We start from the raw sequence: 18,855 nt of genomic DNA on the forward strand, positions 1-18,855 counted from the left end.
CTATACTTTTTGTCTTATGGAGTTACTGAATGACATATGGTATTATTTTACGCACCAAACAAGATCTGAGGTAACTCAGGGTGCATCATGGGAGAGGGACTTGGCCTCGAGCTACTTGAAATCCTTGAGCTTTGCAGTAGATGATGACTCGGAGCCGAGGGATCGGTTCCAAACCCATCAGTAAAGAATGAAGGTGAGATAAACAACTCACATGGAACATTATGTTAAGTACATAGCTTCTTTTTACGCTGTCTTTAAAAAGTTCTTTCAGAAGGGTAAAAGTGTAGCTGCGATATAAAACCCATTTTAAAAAACTGATATTTTGTGAGTTTCAGCTCCTATTTTCCTTCTACCTTCCTCTGCAGAGTCACAGTATCTTACTTCCTGGCTTGCAAAGCTCATCTAATTATTGAAATTGCTGTCAGTGGTTATCAGGTTTCTTCACCAAGAACCCAAAATGCTTGACAGGTTGTCATGCTGCGTGGTCTATTTTAGGACACTAAACACACTACAGACTGGGACAGGTGCATATAACTTTGATGCATTTATTTTCTACACAGCTAAACACTCTCATATAGCACAATAAGATACACATCTTGCCAGGTTCACAGTCAATGCAACAATGGCTACAAGCTACATGGATAAAACTTTAGGTTTTTAGATAAGCATGAACAGACCATCACAGTGATCTGATATCACCACATTTATGGCCTCAGTGAAGGGAAAGACTGTAGCTGTATATAACAGTTCACAGTTAAGGAGCTGTAAAATGTGAACCATGGCGTAATTATCTCAGCAGCTATAAAGAAAAAATGCAAGGACCTTGTCACATGGGTTTTCCTTGACAAAAAAAATAATAATAATGAGGCAGGAAAAAAGATGACAGAGCAAAGGAAAGAAATTCCTAAACAGCTATCATGAGAATAGATTCAGCTTGAACATGGTGCGTGCTAATGAAGCTGATCAGTACAGAAATGCCACAGAGGAGAAGAAATTGCCATGACAATCTTTTTAAATATGCTAAAACCAGTAACAGATCTAGAACTTCCACACATTTGCTCCTTCCCAAAACGGGTTCCCATCAGTCACATTTTAGCCAAAATATGTATTTTTCTGTTAACATTCAATACTCTAAAAGCAATTATCCTTAGCCTATGACTCAATTCAGGCATTTCCTTCAAGGCGGCACAGAGCCATCTGCACTGTACATTGCAGACCACATTGAGATGACCACAGTAAGGACTTAAGTTCACCATGAACTCCACCCAAGCTCTTTGCACTATCTTTTCAAGAAGACCATCCAATATGACATTCTTGCACTTGCTCTTGGTGTTGATGTCATTCTAGTACTGAGCTATTTCACTTAATCTGATTACTTAGTACAAAACCAACCTTTTGCCTAACAATCTTTATTTTTGTTGGAATATCTTTTTAATTACAAGTCCAATACTCTGCTAGTCAGCATTTCCTGGGTTAGATTTACTATGGCAAGGTTTCTGACTAAGTCAATGCTATCAAGTTGGCTGCCAGAATTTCTCTGGACTCATCAAGGTCCACCTGTGCCACTCTGGGTAGGGGATGTAACACCCTTATCTCTGTTGACTCTTGCAGTAATACAGAGAATGCAATAGTAACACACAGAATGCAATTTGTTTCCAAACAAACATAAGCAACAATGACAATGGCTTGCAGTCTCCAATTCAACCTTCATGGATTCATTCAAGTACTCATCTGTTACAGCATTACACTGCTGGATCTGGGCTACAGCCAGGCTTACTAAATTCTGTCCAGGGAACCTGATACTTCAAAAGCACAGCACAGCCTTTGTAGTACCAAACTAACTACACCTGCTAGATTTAACAATTTATTCCAGAGTAACATTGGAACAAGACATTATTCATATTTACATTCATTTGGTTACGTAACTACCACAACTCCCCAGTTGTTAAATCTAGCTAGTGAACTTGATTTTTTCTATGATGCATTGCTGCTTTAATAATTCCAGACCCTCCTCCACTGTCTCCAATAAAAGCAATGATACTTGTGGTTTATATCTGTCACAGTAATTAATTCAACAAATAAATGCAAACAGAGAGCTGAAAGATTTTGCAGTTAGCAGTGTTAGGAGCAATACTGAAAGAAGAATTCTGCCAAGGGACTGACTGACACCATCATCACTGAAGAGACTTCAACACTGAAGAGACATCAGTAGAGGCAAAAAAAAAGCTGGCCTCCACATGACTGAGCGCTACTCTTAGAAGTATGTCAAGCCAGCTGTCAATAAGAGCACGTGCTCAAGGGAGAAACATTTCCTTTATGACACAGATGGTACTACTGTACAGAAGGCTACAAACAAAAGGGGAATTTTATTTTAAAGTGATGAAAGCTTTCATCATTTTGTTTTGATACAAGTGAAAATCTTCTCTGTTTCCTGTTATATGGAAATCCACAAAAACTGTGGATAAACAGGAACACGTCAGATCGGTATAATGGTAGATGATAAAGCAGGCACAAAGAAATTACATGCCATGTAACATCCCCAGAAAAGACTAGGATCCTGTCTATAGACCTTGCACAAAATGGAGATGACAGACAACTGTGGGGAAGACAGTGTACACATGAGCACTTATCTCCCCTACTCCAAAAAGAAAAAAAGTCCTGGCTGCCCAAAACTAAGGTCAGTAGGTGGGGACAGAAAAATGGGATAAAAAACAAAACAGAAAGTCATCAGTGACAGACACTAAAGTCAGTTATTGGGGAAAAGAAAAAAGAAAAAAACAAAAACAAACAGTGATCTCACTCACACTGAAGTCAATTAATGAGAACAAAATGAATGGAAACATAAAAGACATGATTATCACTGTTGAAAGGTTCCAAAATGTGCACTGATAGAAAGAGATGCTACAGGCACCTTGATGTTTTCTTAACCTCCATCTGCATTTTGCTTGATCAGCATCATACCTTTAGCCCATCAATTAAATGATGGAAACACTTCATGGTGTCGAGCACTTCTACCTTAACCTCATTTCAAAGCATCACACTTCCAGGGCAGTTGTCAATTCCAGACACCAAGACACACTGAATTCCTAGAATCCAAGTAAAGATGCAGGTGATACCCAATTGTTTAATCCACAGAACATTAAAAATATTATTTCAACCAAATGGATTTGGTTGTTTATTTCTTTTCTATACAGAAAGTAAATTCATTCTCATTTTTTGAGATCAGTGCTGTCACTCCAATTTCACATTTTGAATCTTTTCCCTCTTCACTTTTCTCATTTGAATGGAATGGTATGCTTCACTCTCTCTGTTGAAAAATAAACCCAGCTGACCTACTGATGCAACTGCTTCAACACCTAAGGATAAGACTATTCATCCTGGGTACAGCACATTGCTGAAATTGGACACAGCATCTGACATACAGACTTGGTATGGCGCCAGAACCCTCATTTGCTTAAGACAATGTAATCACGCTACAGAGTTGGCTTGTAACTGCAGGACAAACTAAAAACAAAGATAAGAGACCGTGTGCACATACACCTTAGCTGGCATTGCCACACTCTCATACAAAAAAAGTAAAATTACATTATACTTATGCATTGTTAAAGAGCTTTGCTCGAAAGCTTTGCTATTGTTACATTCTGTTGCTTTTTAACAAAGAAATTTGATGGTGTGTTTCCTGGCTTTTACTTTTTGGATAGTTTGTTTTTCCTGTGGAACACTTGAGCATACAGGCGCTGTTGTTTGTATAAGTTTGGGTATCTTACTATTCTCATATTGCTGTTAACAAAGCCAGCCCTAAGGGACAGGGTGAGTGGGAGAGAAACAGAGAAGCATCACTTGGTAGCTTACCGGGAATCGTTGAAGTTGTACCATTCTCCACTAAGAGGGTGTTTGCAGTAGGCTGTATAGTGACCGCCTGTTGTGGTTCCAGAGTGGTTTGATACAGCATACAGGTTATAGACGGCATGTACTAGAGGAAGACAAAAAAAACAATGTTAATACTCAGAATTGCAGTACTTCTGGAATATACTTGACAAGATTTAAATGACCCATAGTTTCATAATCTGTAGCATCTAATCACATTCAACAGACATGTCATGACAGGTAATGACAGAATTTCATTCCGGTTTCTTTTCAAAACCCACATTAGACTTTAAAAGCTAATGTTTCTTCACTAAACACCTATGAACCAAAGTAGTGTTGTTGTTAGGAATAAGAACTGCCCAATCTCAATGAAAAGTGGCTGCTGTTTCTGTAACTTCTACCTAACCTATTTTCCAAACAGGATCTAATGACTACTCAAAGAACTTAAAGAACAGAAAACATAAATCCATTAACATAACTTGGTACAGTGATGGAGGAATTCCTAGCATAGCTTCTTATACTTGAAAACAGAGGTCATGTGGATGGCAAAACCATAAGCTACATGGATGAATGATCCTTAAACATGCCTTCTGCCTGAAGTATACATTATTGCCCATCATAGTTTCTATCCTGCTGCAGATCTTAAACAAATATGTAGAAGAGACTACTACTGTATTGGAGAGTGATCACGTACTGTGTACTGTGAGAACTACCTTGATATAGCTGGTGTAGCAGTCTCATTCCAAAATAAAGCATTTATGTCAACAGATCATAGAGTTAAACTCCTTTCCTAACAAAGATGTTAAGTTAATACATCAAAGGATCCCATTCCCTAACGCACAGCTTATACCAACAAATGACATGACTGGGCTGACACGCATATAGCAACTCATTACAGTCTTCTCCCTAATAGAGACTACATATCAATACACAGCAGAACCCAACTCAAAACGTGTAATCAATCACCAAACCCTGTACCTTGTGTCTTTGAGGTAAACATCTTAAACATTATGCCATCCCCAAACTCCTTTACTGACACAGCTCTTATGCTAGTACACCACACAATCAATTCAATTTCCTGATACATCTGCCGCACTTTTCTTTCTATGTCATCTCTCCCATCCATGTCAGTCAATCCTCTAGCATCTTCTCCAATACCTCCTTCTCTTTGCTACAACATCTCTACTGCTGCTGTTGCAGGGGGTCAGAACAGGGTGGTGAAAAGACAATTATCCAGGCAATGGGAAATTTATTTATTTTACATTTGTTAACCGGTTAGAGTCCGGCTGGGCAAGTGACCCGTTTTCAGCGGAGACCCGGGGAGATAAGCTCCATAACAAATAGTACAAAAAGATTACAAACATTTTTAAAAAGGTGGTGCTGTGGTAGCGTTGTCGCCTCATAGTAAGATGCTGTCCGGTTCGATTCTCAGCTAGAGCGTCTTCTGCGTGGAGACATGCGTGAATGGGCGTACCTTCATTGAAGGTTGTGCGGCAGAGTTGGCAATTCGGTACGTAAAAATCAACTGCCAATCACTAGCGGATCGGAGTTCCGCTGTGGCGACCCCTAACCGGGAAAAGCCGAAAGACACAACAACAACACATTGACAGTTGCCAACAATCACAATTTACAAAAAGGTGATTGTAAAACAGAAAACATTACATTTCTTAGGCCTTATTGCAGACAGTAATATGAAACTCATTAGATATATAACTAAAAAACATTGTGGTATTTTCATCTGGTCAGGACCGGTGTTACTATTTTGGGGGCCCCCAGCAGATGTCAAGCTGGGGGCACCCTGAGCAGCTCAAGTCTACGTATCACCTTGTCACTGCCACCCTTCCTAAGCAACATTTTAGTTCATACTGCAAAGTTTTAGGAGTAGTGCACACAGACTGACCTGTAGCTACAGTACTCTCACATTCCAACAGGCCTGTGTACCACACTATGTTGGACTATCTCACAAGGGGATATTTACTGTTACTGGCATTTAGTTGCAACAATGATACATTGCAGCAACTTTATGTACAGGTCTGGATAAAGATGAAATGGCATCCTAGACCTACTGTTTCAGCACCCCCCCCCCCCACACACACACACACCCTTCAGTCTTCCCCAGTTTTTCCTCCATTTTGGGCTCCTCACACAATGCACACTACCTTTTTCTTCCTTTTTTCTCATTTTGCCTTACTCTTCTGCTTTTTCAAGAAGCCAAAACTTCCTATATGTTCTGAAGTGTGTTTTAAAGATTTTTTTTTCTTTTTACACAATCTTTTCAAACAATGATGACTTAAACAGAAATTATGATTGAGGAAAGAAATTGTGTTGCTGTACAGCTTTAGTTTTCCTTGCATCCTTTCAACACATCTTTCCTGACCAAGATAGCACAGTAATAACCATTTAGGAAATAACTCAAGTAAGCCAGGGCCCAAGAAGCCATGGGGTTATATAGATATTCTGGGATGTATTTTAGAGCATTTTCCCAGCCTTTTAATCCAGTGGTGACCTAAAAAAAATGAGTAAGAAAATAATTTCAGTCTTCTTTTTTTCCTACAAGAAAGACATACGTTGTACCTAAGACTTAATATTCAAAGATGATAAAATTGTAGCAATAGTAAACTAACAAGCTAGTTGTTATCTGGATACACAAGTACTGTCTGGGAACTGCCTGCCTCACTAACCCCCCCACCACAAAAAAGACTGCCTAAGTATCACTCTGGTGTTAGGCTGGGGTGAACGCAGAGGTTCAGACTGCCACATTCATGTATTTCAAGTGACCACATACATGCATATACATAGCATGCCTCCTCACTCCTCAACCCAAACTGTCAAAGACAGCTACCTGTATGCATTCCTGAAGTGTGATTGTGAGGAAAGTGAAACAATGACTGCAGTAATGTATTCTACTGTGTTGTTCCTAGACAGTACCCTACCCCTACACAAGCCACTGTAACCTTCTTTGTACACCTCTGAGGTCTGTGAGAAAAATAAAAGAAAATAATGACCACAATGTCCTGAGCCCAAACACAAGCTGTAATGACCTCATGGACACACCTCTACGTTTGACTGTGATGTAAATTAAAGTAGTAACACACACACACACACACACACACACAGACACAGACACAGACACAGACACAGACACAGACACACACACACACACACACACCCTACAGCAGCTTCCTGTACACACACCCATCCAAGCAGGACTGGTGGCTATATCTAGCCTGTACAAGTTAAAAAGCGTAATCAGAAAATTAATGCATTTTTTTCTCCTCATTTTTCCCCAACCAGCAACAGCTTTTGTGGGGCCCCTACAAAGTCAAGGATGATTAAGTGAGCCCCCTGTATCCATTTATATAATCTGGGGAGTGGGGGCCCCCAGATTCATAGAAGATCTAAGTGTCTAAATGTTCTAGGACATATTTTATGCCTCACTTTTGGAATATAATTACTTGTTAGCTACATTTTTTACTGATACCCAGAAGAATAATGTACTTGTCCTGGCATTACTAGGTCTGTGCACACAGATAAAAATCACTAATACCTTTTACATGCACACACATACACACAAGTATAAGCCGTAGCAATACTAGTTTTGTACCACTGCTACTGGCACACCAGATCAGTGACTGCTGTTAGCAGTTAAACAGCAGGTGTAAGTCACTTTTATTTACCTCAATCAGAAGTAATGCAAACTTGTCACTGACCCTGATTTCACAGACCTTCCCTGATTTTGCTCATAATTTTGCTCTGGCCTTCATAAAAAAGTTTGATTTATTTGTGAATCATTTAGGACTACAGTCAATAAATCCAGACATCAGAGTTTTATACTTATTGAGCAGTAAAATGCATATTGATGCAAATGTGTTATTCTATTAACTTTTTAATTAAATTTGTGTAATATTTAAAACATGTCCCTCATTTTGAGCCTTTATTCTGGTATTATTGGTATTGCACTGAACTCTTCAGCAAAGAAGTTGGGAGTTACAGTATCTGCTCTTCTGCCAGTATTTATAAACCCACCATGTGTGAGAAAACCATCCCTGAAGATCAGAAGCATCAGCTGTTCTTAAACTCCAAGATGTGCATTGAGATCGGTCATGCTGGGCTCTAGTGCTTACCTTGTCTATGTTCATTACCAACTTTATTATAACACAGTCATATCATAGCCCTGTTCAGGTTAAACAGCCTAATCTGGGCATTAATACATTTTTTCCTCCTCATTTTTCCCCAATCAGCCGTAGCTTTTGTGAGGCCCCCATGCAGTCAAGAATGAGTTGTGGGGCCCTTGCAGCCATGGGTATTGCAGGTACTTATAGCTGGATATGTTGTTAATTTTAGTGGAGAGAATATCCACCGGTAGAGTTTAACTAAGCCAGGGGCAGTATGTCAGTGGTAAAATATTTAATGGAATTGTGAAAGCTGTTGTTTGATAAAAGACTGTCACCATAACCAGTGATATCTTTGAATTTTAAAGGAGATATAAATAAGAGTTATTACTCACCTGGTTTATTAAAAATGCAAGATTCATGTACTAGCTTGTGTTGTTTTGACAGACATGTTACAAAATATCAAGATAAGATAACATGCAGTGGTTGGGGTTCCCCAGCGACCACAAGGTTCACTGGTGCCTAAAGCCGGCTATGCATCTGGTAGAAGTAAGACAAGAAGACAGCAGAATAGAAAACATTTGATCAAAGGCATGAGAAACTAGCCAGGAGTATTAAAGGAGCATTGCTATTGTTGAGTAAGGTATTCCTTTAGGAGCTTTTTGAAGCTATGACGATCTGTGTTTTTTAGATATTCTGGGGTAATAGGTTCCACTGTTTGTCTGCTTTGAAGGAGAAGAGAGAGTCACCAAAATAATTACTGGACTTTGTAACCCTGAGTGTAAGTTTATATCGAACGATCTAAGGGTCCTGGGGTTGGTATTTAGTTGCAGTAGGTTGGACAGTGCAGGGCAGTTTTCAGGTTTGTGGATGATGGAGTGGGTAGTGATGAGCTGATTGAGTAATAACAGACTGTGAAATTCAAGCCAGTGTAATTTTTGAAAAGCAAGGCAATTATGGGTCCTGTTGGGTAAATTAGCAGCAGATTTTGCTATTCTGTTATAGCAGGAATCAAGTAGATGTAAATCAGACTTGTGTAGGTTAGTGAAAAGTTGAGAACAGTAGATAGGAGGTGGGATCTGGCTGTGGATATGTTTATCCCCTGGCATATGGAATGCACTGCTGGGACCCTGGCTCCTTTTTCTTACAATAGTAGCTCTGTGGGACTGTGCATGACTCTGTACACATCACAATTACTGCTACATTGTACCACGATGCGACACAGCACATATGCATGCCTCTGTTCCTTGTGTTACTCATTTCCCTAAGCCTTCATATGGTATTGGCATTGCTGTAGACAATGTTGTGACCCCATCCTTCAAGGGTGAGTCAGCATTAGTTGCTCACTCCCACTTTCTCATGCCTGCTCTTGCAGTGTCCGGATCACCAGGTGATCCCAGGTCATCTGGCTTGGAAACAGCATTTCACATCCATCTGAAGCATAGAACTGCTCACATAAATACCTTGATAATGTAGTATAACATGAAATGGGTGAAGATTATATCAACTGCTCCACATTACTCATGTACACTGACCCTAACCCTACTCCTATCCCCAACATACCTCTCAACCTGGAAGCATCAAAAATCTGGACAAAGGCCAATGAAAAATAAGTACAAATCTGTATGCTGATTAGCATACATAATTATGTAACCCCACCCACTCCAATGGAATTGTGGGATATCAACTTTCAAACGCAAACTGAAGAACAGACACCCCAGACAGCCAGACCCTGTAATAAATGGTAACCATTTTCTTTTAAAATGTGTAACAATGATGTATGTTCACTGGGAAGGGAGAAGATGATGAACCTTAGGATTTTGTTTTCGGTGACTTGCAGTATGTGGGTTTTATGGTAAAAGTAGGGCATTTACTGGCAGGCAATAATCTAATCTTAGGAAAAGAATATTATAGTTTGCTAGGACCTCCAAAAGTCATTCTTCATGGCCTATTGATCAGTGGTGCAGCTACAGTTTGTGCCACCCAGAGCGGTCTTTTGAGTTTGTCGCCCTTCCCCTCACAAAATCATGGTTAAATGGGGCCTCCCCATATACCCCCCACAGCCATTCCAATGTCCCCTTACTTGGCTATTTAGGCCCATTTACCATAAACACTGTAATGTGCATACTGCTTTACTTCTACGATGAATTGGACTTCACTTAAATGTTTTATTTTACATTTTACAGCACAAACACTAATAGATATCTGCTAAACAAAGCAATGCAGTCTCACAATGAAAATAGACTTAGCATTAAAACTTATCTGCCCTTGAATCTCACATTCATTGAAACAGCACTGAAACCCACATTCAAAGAAAATACATCTGGCCAGTGGCAGAGAAAGATTACCTTTGGGTTGTTTTCAAATAATAGGCCCCTTTCACATGAAACATACATGTGTTCTTTGATACACCTTCCTGATTGTATTAAATTATACTCCTCATATAATACAGTACAATTGTTAGAGGGTGTTTTAAATTTATTGTTTTGAACATTTTTTCCAGTAAACAATGAAATAAAATGCATGCACCGATAATGACAAAACTGCCCAATTCAGAACATTACCATCATAAAAAGTCTACTCAGACTTCTAGAATCCACCAGTATCAGTAATCTCTGCAAAAGTAAGAGTCATCTAAATAATTCCACATTAAAGAGATCTGTAACTAATGAAGAGGTTGCTGCTAGCAACTTTATATTTCATTGTTTCATCTAAATTGTCTAGGTTACATTAAAAAAAAAAAATAAGCTAGTAATATTGCAATAGGGAATGGATGGCAAACTGATAACAGGTTCACAGTTACTTGTTATTGCTACCAAAGAGGACATTCTCAGAACTGCAGCATCCACCCCATTTAAAAAAGTACAACACAGTACAGTATCAGCCTACATACTGTGGGAGTTGAATCCACAGCCTTCTGCATCAAAAGCAAGTATTTAACCGTTTATGCTATTAACAATGCAAGCAGACTCAGCATAAGCAGCACTAAACTTCTCTTCCCCTGAAGCTCTCAGCTCCTTGCAAAATCGACTCAACTGTATCTCTCAACTTTGCAGCACAAGAAATCTGGAAAAAGCCAAAATTTATTGGGGGGGGGGCAAAAGCCCAAAAACCAGGGACACATTTTAAACATTGCTAGTGCAATCTTGGAAAGTTGTTAGAATAAAATGTTGCCACCATGCGTTTCACCACCAAGTCTTGAACCCAGGACCCTGTGCATTACAGTCAGAGCAACATACCACTATGCCAAATCAGCAGTTTCCTGAAAGTTTGGAAGACTGAAACTTAAACGGCTATCATTTAGTGAATTTGATTCTCACCATAGCTCTCAACCTCTTAGCACAAAACACATGGTCAAAGCTAATAATACAGCCCTCAAACATATTCAGTGAATTAAATTCTCACCCCTGACCATAGCTGTCAAACTCTTAGCACAAAAAACCTGGACAAAGCCAATAATGGGGGAATACAGCCCCAAAAATGGGGGGGGGGGCACATTTCAAATATTGATCTTATAAACGTAGAAAATTGCTAGAATAAAAAGTTTTGTGTTACCATTCAAATACCTGTCATTATTTAGTGAATTCAATCCTTCACTGATTTGCCATAAACATCCAGAAAAACAGAGATTTTATGAGGAACTGAACAGGCAAAAATCTGGAAAGTTTTCAGAAGTGGTGGTGGGTAGGGACTTTAGGCTCTTGTTACCTGCATGCAAGGTACAGGGTTTGAGCCTGAGTACCTCTAGCCACCAAGTATCCTTTTTCACACACACACACACACACACACACACACACACACACACACACACATGCACAGAATACACAATAAAACATTTCCTCCAAATCGGCAGCAGAATAAATACAATACCTTCTCTTTGACAGTGTAAGCAACCATCCCTGCTTCCCTTCTAAGTTCACCACATTAACAGTCTTGCGGCTTGCTGGAAATGCTTGCAGGCTAGCCCTTAAGCTCAATTTCGACAGGCTGGCAAGCTGTTCATGGAGTTGATATCATTGCGCACGTGATGACATCAGCTCAAAACAAAATAAAAAAAAAGCCGTGAAATTTGGAAATTAAGGGGTGCCAAACGGGAATTGTGGCACCCTATTATTTGGACCTCAAAACTGTTTAAAACCAAGAAATTTGGTATGGTTGAGAGGCCTGATCCCCAACGCTACACATTATCTTATGAAAAAGCTTTTCCCTAACAGTACCTCTACATTAAACACTTGGACACAAATACACACAAACACACACACACACACACACACACACACACACACACACACACACACACACACACACACACACACACAAGTAAAACTATCCCCTTACCTAGCCCTTACTCTAACACTAACCCACAAACACATCCCATACAAAACAATAACACTTCAACATTACCAAATTCGGCAAACTCTACACTCAGCAGAACAGACATTTAGTGGAAAAATACAGCACAGCAGTTTAGTCTACTGACAAAAAAAATCAACATTCAGACTTAACAATTCCCACATTATATATAAATATATACATAAAATGTAATATTTATCCAAGATGAGAAGACTGAGGAGCAGAATCCCAAGATGGTCGCACTATTAAAGTACAATGCTGGGGCATGCAATCTCAAACTCTCAGGACCCATGGTAGCACTCATTCCTCAGACTACAAAGATAGGGTGGTTTGATAGTTAATGCATTTCATCTCTCTACACTGTAGGTTTAGTGCTGCAGTCATCTCAGGGTTCTGATAGTTGCTGTTCTGTCCTCCTGTAAAATTATAGTAAAGCTATATATGTATATGATGTATATTTTGATGGACATAATTCTTTGACACATTGGGAGTATCGTTTTCAGTATCACCCTCACAAAGTTGGTGATGTTTTAGGGTTGAATAATTGCATATTGATTAAACAAGATGTGATTATTGATAGTAAGCCTGGACACTGCCCAGACTGTTTTCATCAAGGGTAAACAGACACGGACATCCAGAGGAAACACTGTTAGAAGGTGAAAGGGCCACATACCTTGCAATGTCTTGTGGGAAATGCTATGCAGTAGATGCACAGAACTGCCAACTGCATGTCATTCACTTAATATGGGAACATGAAGTAGCAACTTGGTTGTTTTCAGAGAAATGTTGTGGCCTTAGCCTCAAGTGACCTAAAGTGTGCAGTAAGTTCTGGTTACTACTGAGTATGAAGTGAATGGGATGAAAATCAGTACTTCCAAATTAGAGGTCATTGGTTACTCTTTGAAAAGAACAGACTGATCTTTACCAGTGAGCGTGGGACTGTGAGAGTGACCAGCAGAAGGTGCAGCTGTAACAGAATTGCAGGCACTGTATTAGGTTATAGTGGTGAAGACAGAATGGAGTCAATGTCTGAAGCTGTCAGTTTACCAAACCCTCAGAGTAATCCAACTCATCTAAGGTCATAGGCTTTGGGTAGTGATGGAAAGCAGCAAAAATGAGATTCCTTCACAAAGTACCAAGGATATTGGGGCAGAGCAACTGCTCTTCTATGGTTAGGAGTGACCAGAGGTGGTTTGGGCAGGTGGGGATGAATCCCAGGCACTTAACATGCAAGGTCTCTTCAAAGTACGCCTGAGGGCAAATCCAGGACATGCTTTCTGGATTGAGTTTCTCAGCTTACTTGAACTCTTTTAGATTCACAAAAGAAGAGGAGTCTGTTACTGGTGATAGGGATGTCTGGTTTACCCTCCTCAGTTTAATGGCACTCTGTTGTTCGCCAGAACAGCTGGTTTTGAATACACCTGTACATGTTATTTACCTATCCAGCCTATTTATCTGCTCAGACACACACAAACATGCGTATATAGACAGGCAGATATTTACTTGTACCCTACTGTAAAAAGAAGGTACTGTGAATGATTAAATAGATTAACACAAAGAAACGGTTAAATATAACATTATAAAGTTACAAAAAGGGGAGCCAAACAAGAATTTCTTTACTACCGTTTACTTACTCATATTATGATTCTAAGCAAAACAGTTCTTTAATGCTTAGCTATTGTAGCCATAATTCTGGTGCAATTCCAGTTGAAGTACTTTCTCCATCAAGTACCATAACATATTTGGAAGGATCCTTTACAACAGCAAACTAATTTTGTTCAGACTATTGGGTATTTCCCACTTATTTCTTTTTCACTTGCAACTTTAAATGAGTAGAGCTTCCCCACTCAAAATCTATATTTACATACAACAGAGGGATTGGAAAATATGGATCTGCTGAAGGTTACCAGAGGAATAATTGGTTTCTGAAACAGAAGCTCTGTGTTGCACACAACACTCCAAAGCCTTACAATAGTGATGGGTCCCCTCTGAAACCTCACAAGCACCACAGAGATTCTTCTAGATCCTCATAATACTTCACAGATTCCATCTAGATCCTTAAAATATTTAATTCAATCGTGGCATCAAAACAACCCACATTATTCTTTCTCATGTATAAATTATTAACTCCTTGGGCTGACAAACAGCACATGAAACTTAAGTTACACAAATTTCACTGAGAACCTCTTGGTTTAGAATACAGTGACTAGCATAGCAGAATGTTTTTTTTTTTCCTTGGATTTTTCTGCAGATTCCAGGATTCATGACTCATCTAAGGGTGCAGAGAATTCACTGACCTAGAACTGATAAACAAGATCTCAAAAGTAGCAGTTCTGCAAGTCCGGTTAAAGAAATTCAAAGTACTGCAGAGATGATGTTTGCTGAGTTTACTAGTACATGATCAAAGATTGACACATACTTTCCATGTGGTAGTATAGAACTCCAAGTATTCCCTTCCAAAGTTTAACTTAACATCAGATGCAGATTAAATTCATACCATCAGTCTGACAGAGTGCAGCAGACAACTTGTACTTCTACAGCAGGAAGCTGTACACTTTAGTTCCCAAAGCAATGTCATTATAATGGCATGGCAGTCTTATTTTTGAGTAAGCCCTTTGAAGCAAACTGTTGGAAAACAATACTTACTGTTATTGTCCAAGGCAAATTCTCGAAGGTCTAGGTCCTTGAGGGGGAAATTCACAAAGGTTGAGAGCTTGCTGGTTCTAATACGTGCTTCGGAGAACCGTTTTAGATCTGGAGTTGTATGAAGTTAAGGAAAGCAAGGCACAATGTGGTATTTTATAAAGCTCTCAAAAAAGACAAGAGTAAATGGGACAACAAATGTATTTACTTAACTAATATATTAACAGGACTTTAAAACATTGTTTCATCAATACCACAATATTTATGTATGCCCTTTTTGAAAAAAAAAAGATAAGTTCATTGACACTTCACATATTTATTAAGAGGGCAATCAGTGTTGAGAGTACTACATTAAATCATGTTTCTAGTCATAAAATTCAAAAGGGCAGCATGGACTGTGTAAACCCTTGAACTTCTCACAGTGTCTTCCAGACTTAGAAGAAATTGTACAAGAACCAAGAAACACATCTACTGCTGTTCTGGAACTGTAACATCCCTTTTTGTTTTCATCTGGAAAACTCTACATGGCATCAGAATTTCAAATTTGTGGTTACTCTGCTGTGTGTGTGTGTGTGTGTGTGTGTGTGTGTGTATGTACAAGCCCATGGTTTCAATATTCATCTAACCTGCAACAGACTGCCTTCCTATCCAGGATTGTTTTTCTTAACTTAAAACTGTTGCTAGTTAGACAAGTTCTTACAACCCTTAACTGGATTACGTAGGTATTGAAAATAGACAGATAATTAAAACTTTTATCACAGAAGGGTTTGTGTTTAACCAAAAGTATACTGATCTTTTACATTCTAAACACCTATATATCCAAGAAGATATCTCAAGCATCACGTTGCATGTTTACACAGAGGGAATGAAAATGCTTAAATATAGCTTGAAGGGATAACATAATTTGAGACAAAAAGAAGGTATTCAATAAATACTGTTTAGATACAAAAAACAAGTAAAGTTTATCTTAACAAGCAGAGAAAGAGAAATAGAAAGAAAAGTTAATCTTTAAGTCACAGCAAACAAACATGGAAAACAAACAGGAAAGACCTTGGGTGGTGCTTCATTTGCATATACCGAGATAGTAAATGAAGGGAAACCGAACTAAATAAATGCACAATCCCAACTCATGGAGATTTGTGGAGAAAGAATCCGTATAATATACTCCTCAAATGAACAAAGAACAGTGTCATCTTCCAGATGCTGCATTACAAAATACACTCAACTTTTTCCTTAAGCTTTCAGGTTATAAACAAATGACCTCATTATGATACAGAATAAAGTTAATAATACACATGTGTCAGGGAAAAGTACAGTTTTGTACCTACCATAAATGTAGATGTTCGAAGATCCACATTGCTGCAGTCCTAACACTTGGGTAGTCCGCTGTCCCAGTCGGCCCGAATACCAAAGTATAAGGCTGACGTCGGTCAAGGCGCATTATTCTGACGTCAGGACGTCAGGGTACAAATGCGCATGACCGACGTCATATCCTCAGTCTTTTCTTGCCCCAGATGTCAGAAGACCCTAAAAAGATAAGGCCAAAACCAAAAAACACCAAACACTCCTGTACCAAATATATGTACAATATATACAAATTTACAAAAGTACAACCCCACCCACACAACCACCCCTAAACACAGAGGGGAAGGAGGGAGGTAAATTGGACTGCAGCAATGTGGATCTTCGAACATCTACATTTATGGTAGGTACAAAACTGTACTATGTTCTTCATCTCACATTGCTGCAGTCCTAACACTTGGGTAGAATCCCAAAGCAGAGGTAAGGGAGGCTGGCAAATCATAAAGAAGCAGGAGCTGTCAACATGCCCTGCAAAATAGCCGTGGCAAAACCAGCCCTAGATTTAGAGTAGAGAGGAAGGTGGTAATGCTTAGAGAAAGTATGCACTGAACTCCAAGTAGCTGCCTCCAAAATATCCTTAGTTTCCACCCCCCTTAGAAATGCTGTTGAAGTGGCAGTAGCCCTAGTGGAATGAGGCCTAATCCCAGCTGGAATCTCCTTGCCATGATGGGAATAACAAAATGCAATGCAAAACCCAATCCACTTAGAAATAGTTTGTTTTGACACAGGCTTGCCCTGAGAACTCAAAGCAAAAGAAACAAACAACTGCTGAGACTGCCTAAAATCCTTAGTCCTGCTTAAATAATAACGCAACTGCCTGTGTACATCTAAAGTGTGCAAAATCTTTTCCCCCCTTATTTTGGGGATCTGCATAAAAAGTAGGCAAATGAATAGTTTGGTTTAAAGCCACACTAGAGACCACCTTAGGCATAAAGGAAGGATTAGTACGTAATGATACCCTATCCTTATGGAAAATCAAAAAAGGCTCAACTGCCATAAGGGCCTGCAATTCAGAAACCCTTCTTGCAGAAGTAATGGCCAACAAAAAAGCAGTCTTCTATGACAAGTATTTCAATTCAGCAGTAGCCGCAGGCTCAAAAGGTTGTAGAGTAAGTTTCTCCAACACAAAATTGAGGTCCCAAGCAGGAGTAGGAGCTCTACGTGGGGGTCTTATATTCTTTGCCCCTCTAAGAAATTGCTTGAACAAAGGATGAGAAAACAATGGTGGATCACAATCATAGTGAGCTGAAATTGCTGCAGCATGAATCTTAATGGAAGAGAAAGACAAACCTTTGTCCAATAACTCAGTAAGATATTGAAGAGCCACACTCAAATTAGGCTCAGAAACCTCCAAATCCTTTGCTGCACTCCAAAATAAAAATCTCTTCCATTTTCTGCGTACACTTTCCTTGTACTAGGTCTTCTGGCTTCCATAATCACATTCAAAACTTGTTGAGGAAGTTGAGACCTGCTGTGGTTCAAAACAGAATATGCCAGGCTGTTAGATGAAGAGAGTGAAGCTTGACATTGAGTAGATGACCGTCCCTCTGAGACAATAGGTGTGGAATCAAAGGTAAAGGCCATGGAGGCTTCCTTACCAGACTCCTCAGTAATGGGTACCAGTGTTGCCGAGGCCAATCTGGAGCTATTAAAATCATCCTTGGCTTGTCTTGACTGACCTTTAGGAGTACCTTTGGGAGGAGAGGCAGAGGTGGAAAGGCATACACATGAAGATTTTTCCAACTGAAAGAAAGAGCATCCACTTTCCAAGCTGTGTGATGAAACCTTTTGTGCAAAACTTTGGCAGCTGGTGGTTTAGTGGAGAAGCGAACAGATCTATGTCTGGAGTTCCCCATGACACTGTCAATTTCGAAATACATGAAGATCCAGTTTCCACTCGTGGGGATCCATGATTTGCCTGCTTAACACATCTGCTAAGGAGTTCTGTGCTCCTGGCAGAAACCTTGCCTGAAGATTTAGTTGCAAGCTGAGCGCAGTCTCCCACAAAATCATTGCTTGCCTGCATAGAGGATAAGAATGTGTTCCCCTTGTTTGTTGATGTACCACATGACAGTTGTGTTGTCTGTTAGAATCAACACCTGCCCTGGAAGAAGTAACTCCTTGAAAGCCATTAATGCAAACTGGACTGCTAACATCTCCTTCATGTTGATATGTAGATGCTGTAGTCTGGCAGGCCACTTGTCTTGTATCCACTTTCCATTCAGATGAGCTCCCCAAGCTATGTCTGAGGCATCTGTCGTTAGAATCTGACTCGCCTCTGGCCGGGTCACAGAGAGTCCCTTGTTTAGGTGACATTCCTGAGCCCACCACAAAAATTCCTTTTGAATGCAAGGTATTATTTGAATGACAGTGTCCAAATCCTGGCAGTGCTGTGTCCATACATTTTGAGATACCATTGCAGCTTCCTCATATGCAGTTTGGCATTGGGAAGCACCAGAATACAAGACGCCATGAACCCTAAGGCTTGAAGGACTGTCCTTGCAGTCAGCCCGGACTG

At 39.7% G+C, this 18,855-nt stretch overlaps 1 protein-coding gene across 4 annotated transcripts in view; it reads right to left on the reverse strand.

The window, feature by feature from the left end:
• The window catches only part of USP2 (ubiquitin specific peptidase 2), a 763,545-nt gene that overhangs the window by 25,469 nt on the left and 719,221 nt on the right, over window positions 1-18,855 (reverse strand). For all 4 annotated transcript variants that reach the window (XM_044081123.1, XM_044081124.1, XM_044081122.1 and 1 more), the window contains 2 exons: window positions 14,979-15,086; window positions 3,853-3,973 (listed from right to left, as the gene is read on the reverse strand). In XM_044081123.1, coding sequence (XP_043937058.1) covers window positions 3,853-3,973; window positions 14,979-15,086 — 229 coding nt within the window. The remainder of the gene's footprint in view (window positions 1-3,852; window positions 3,974-14,978; window positions 15,087-18,855) is intronic.

This window comes from Protopterus annectens, chromosome 8.part0 (genome assembly GCF_019279795.1).
Source record: "Protopterus annectens isolate FY-2018-M chromosome 8.part0, PAN1.0, whole genome shotgun sequence".
Taxonomy (NCBI): domain Eukaryota; kingdom Metazoa; phylum Chordata; order Ceratodontiformes; family Protopteridae; genus Protopterus; species Protopterus annectens.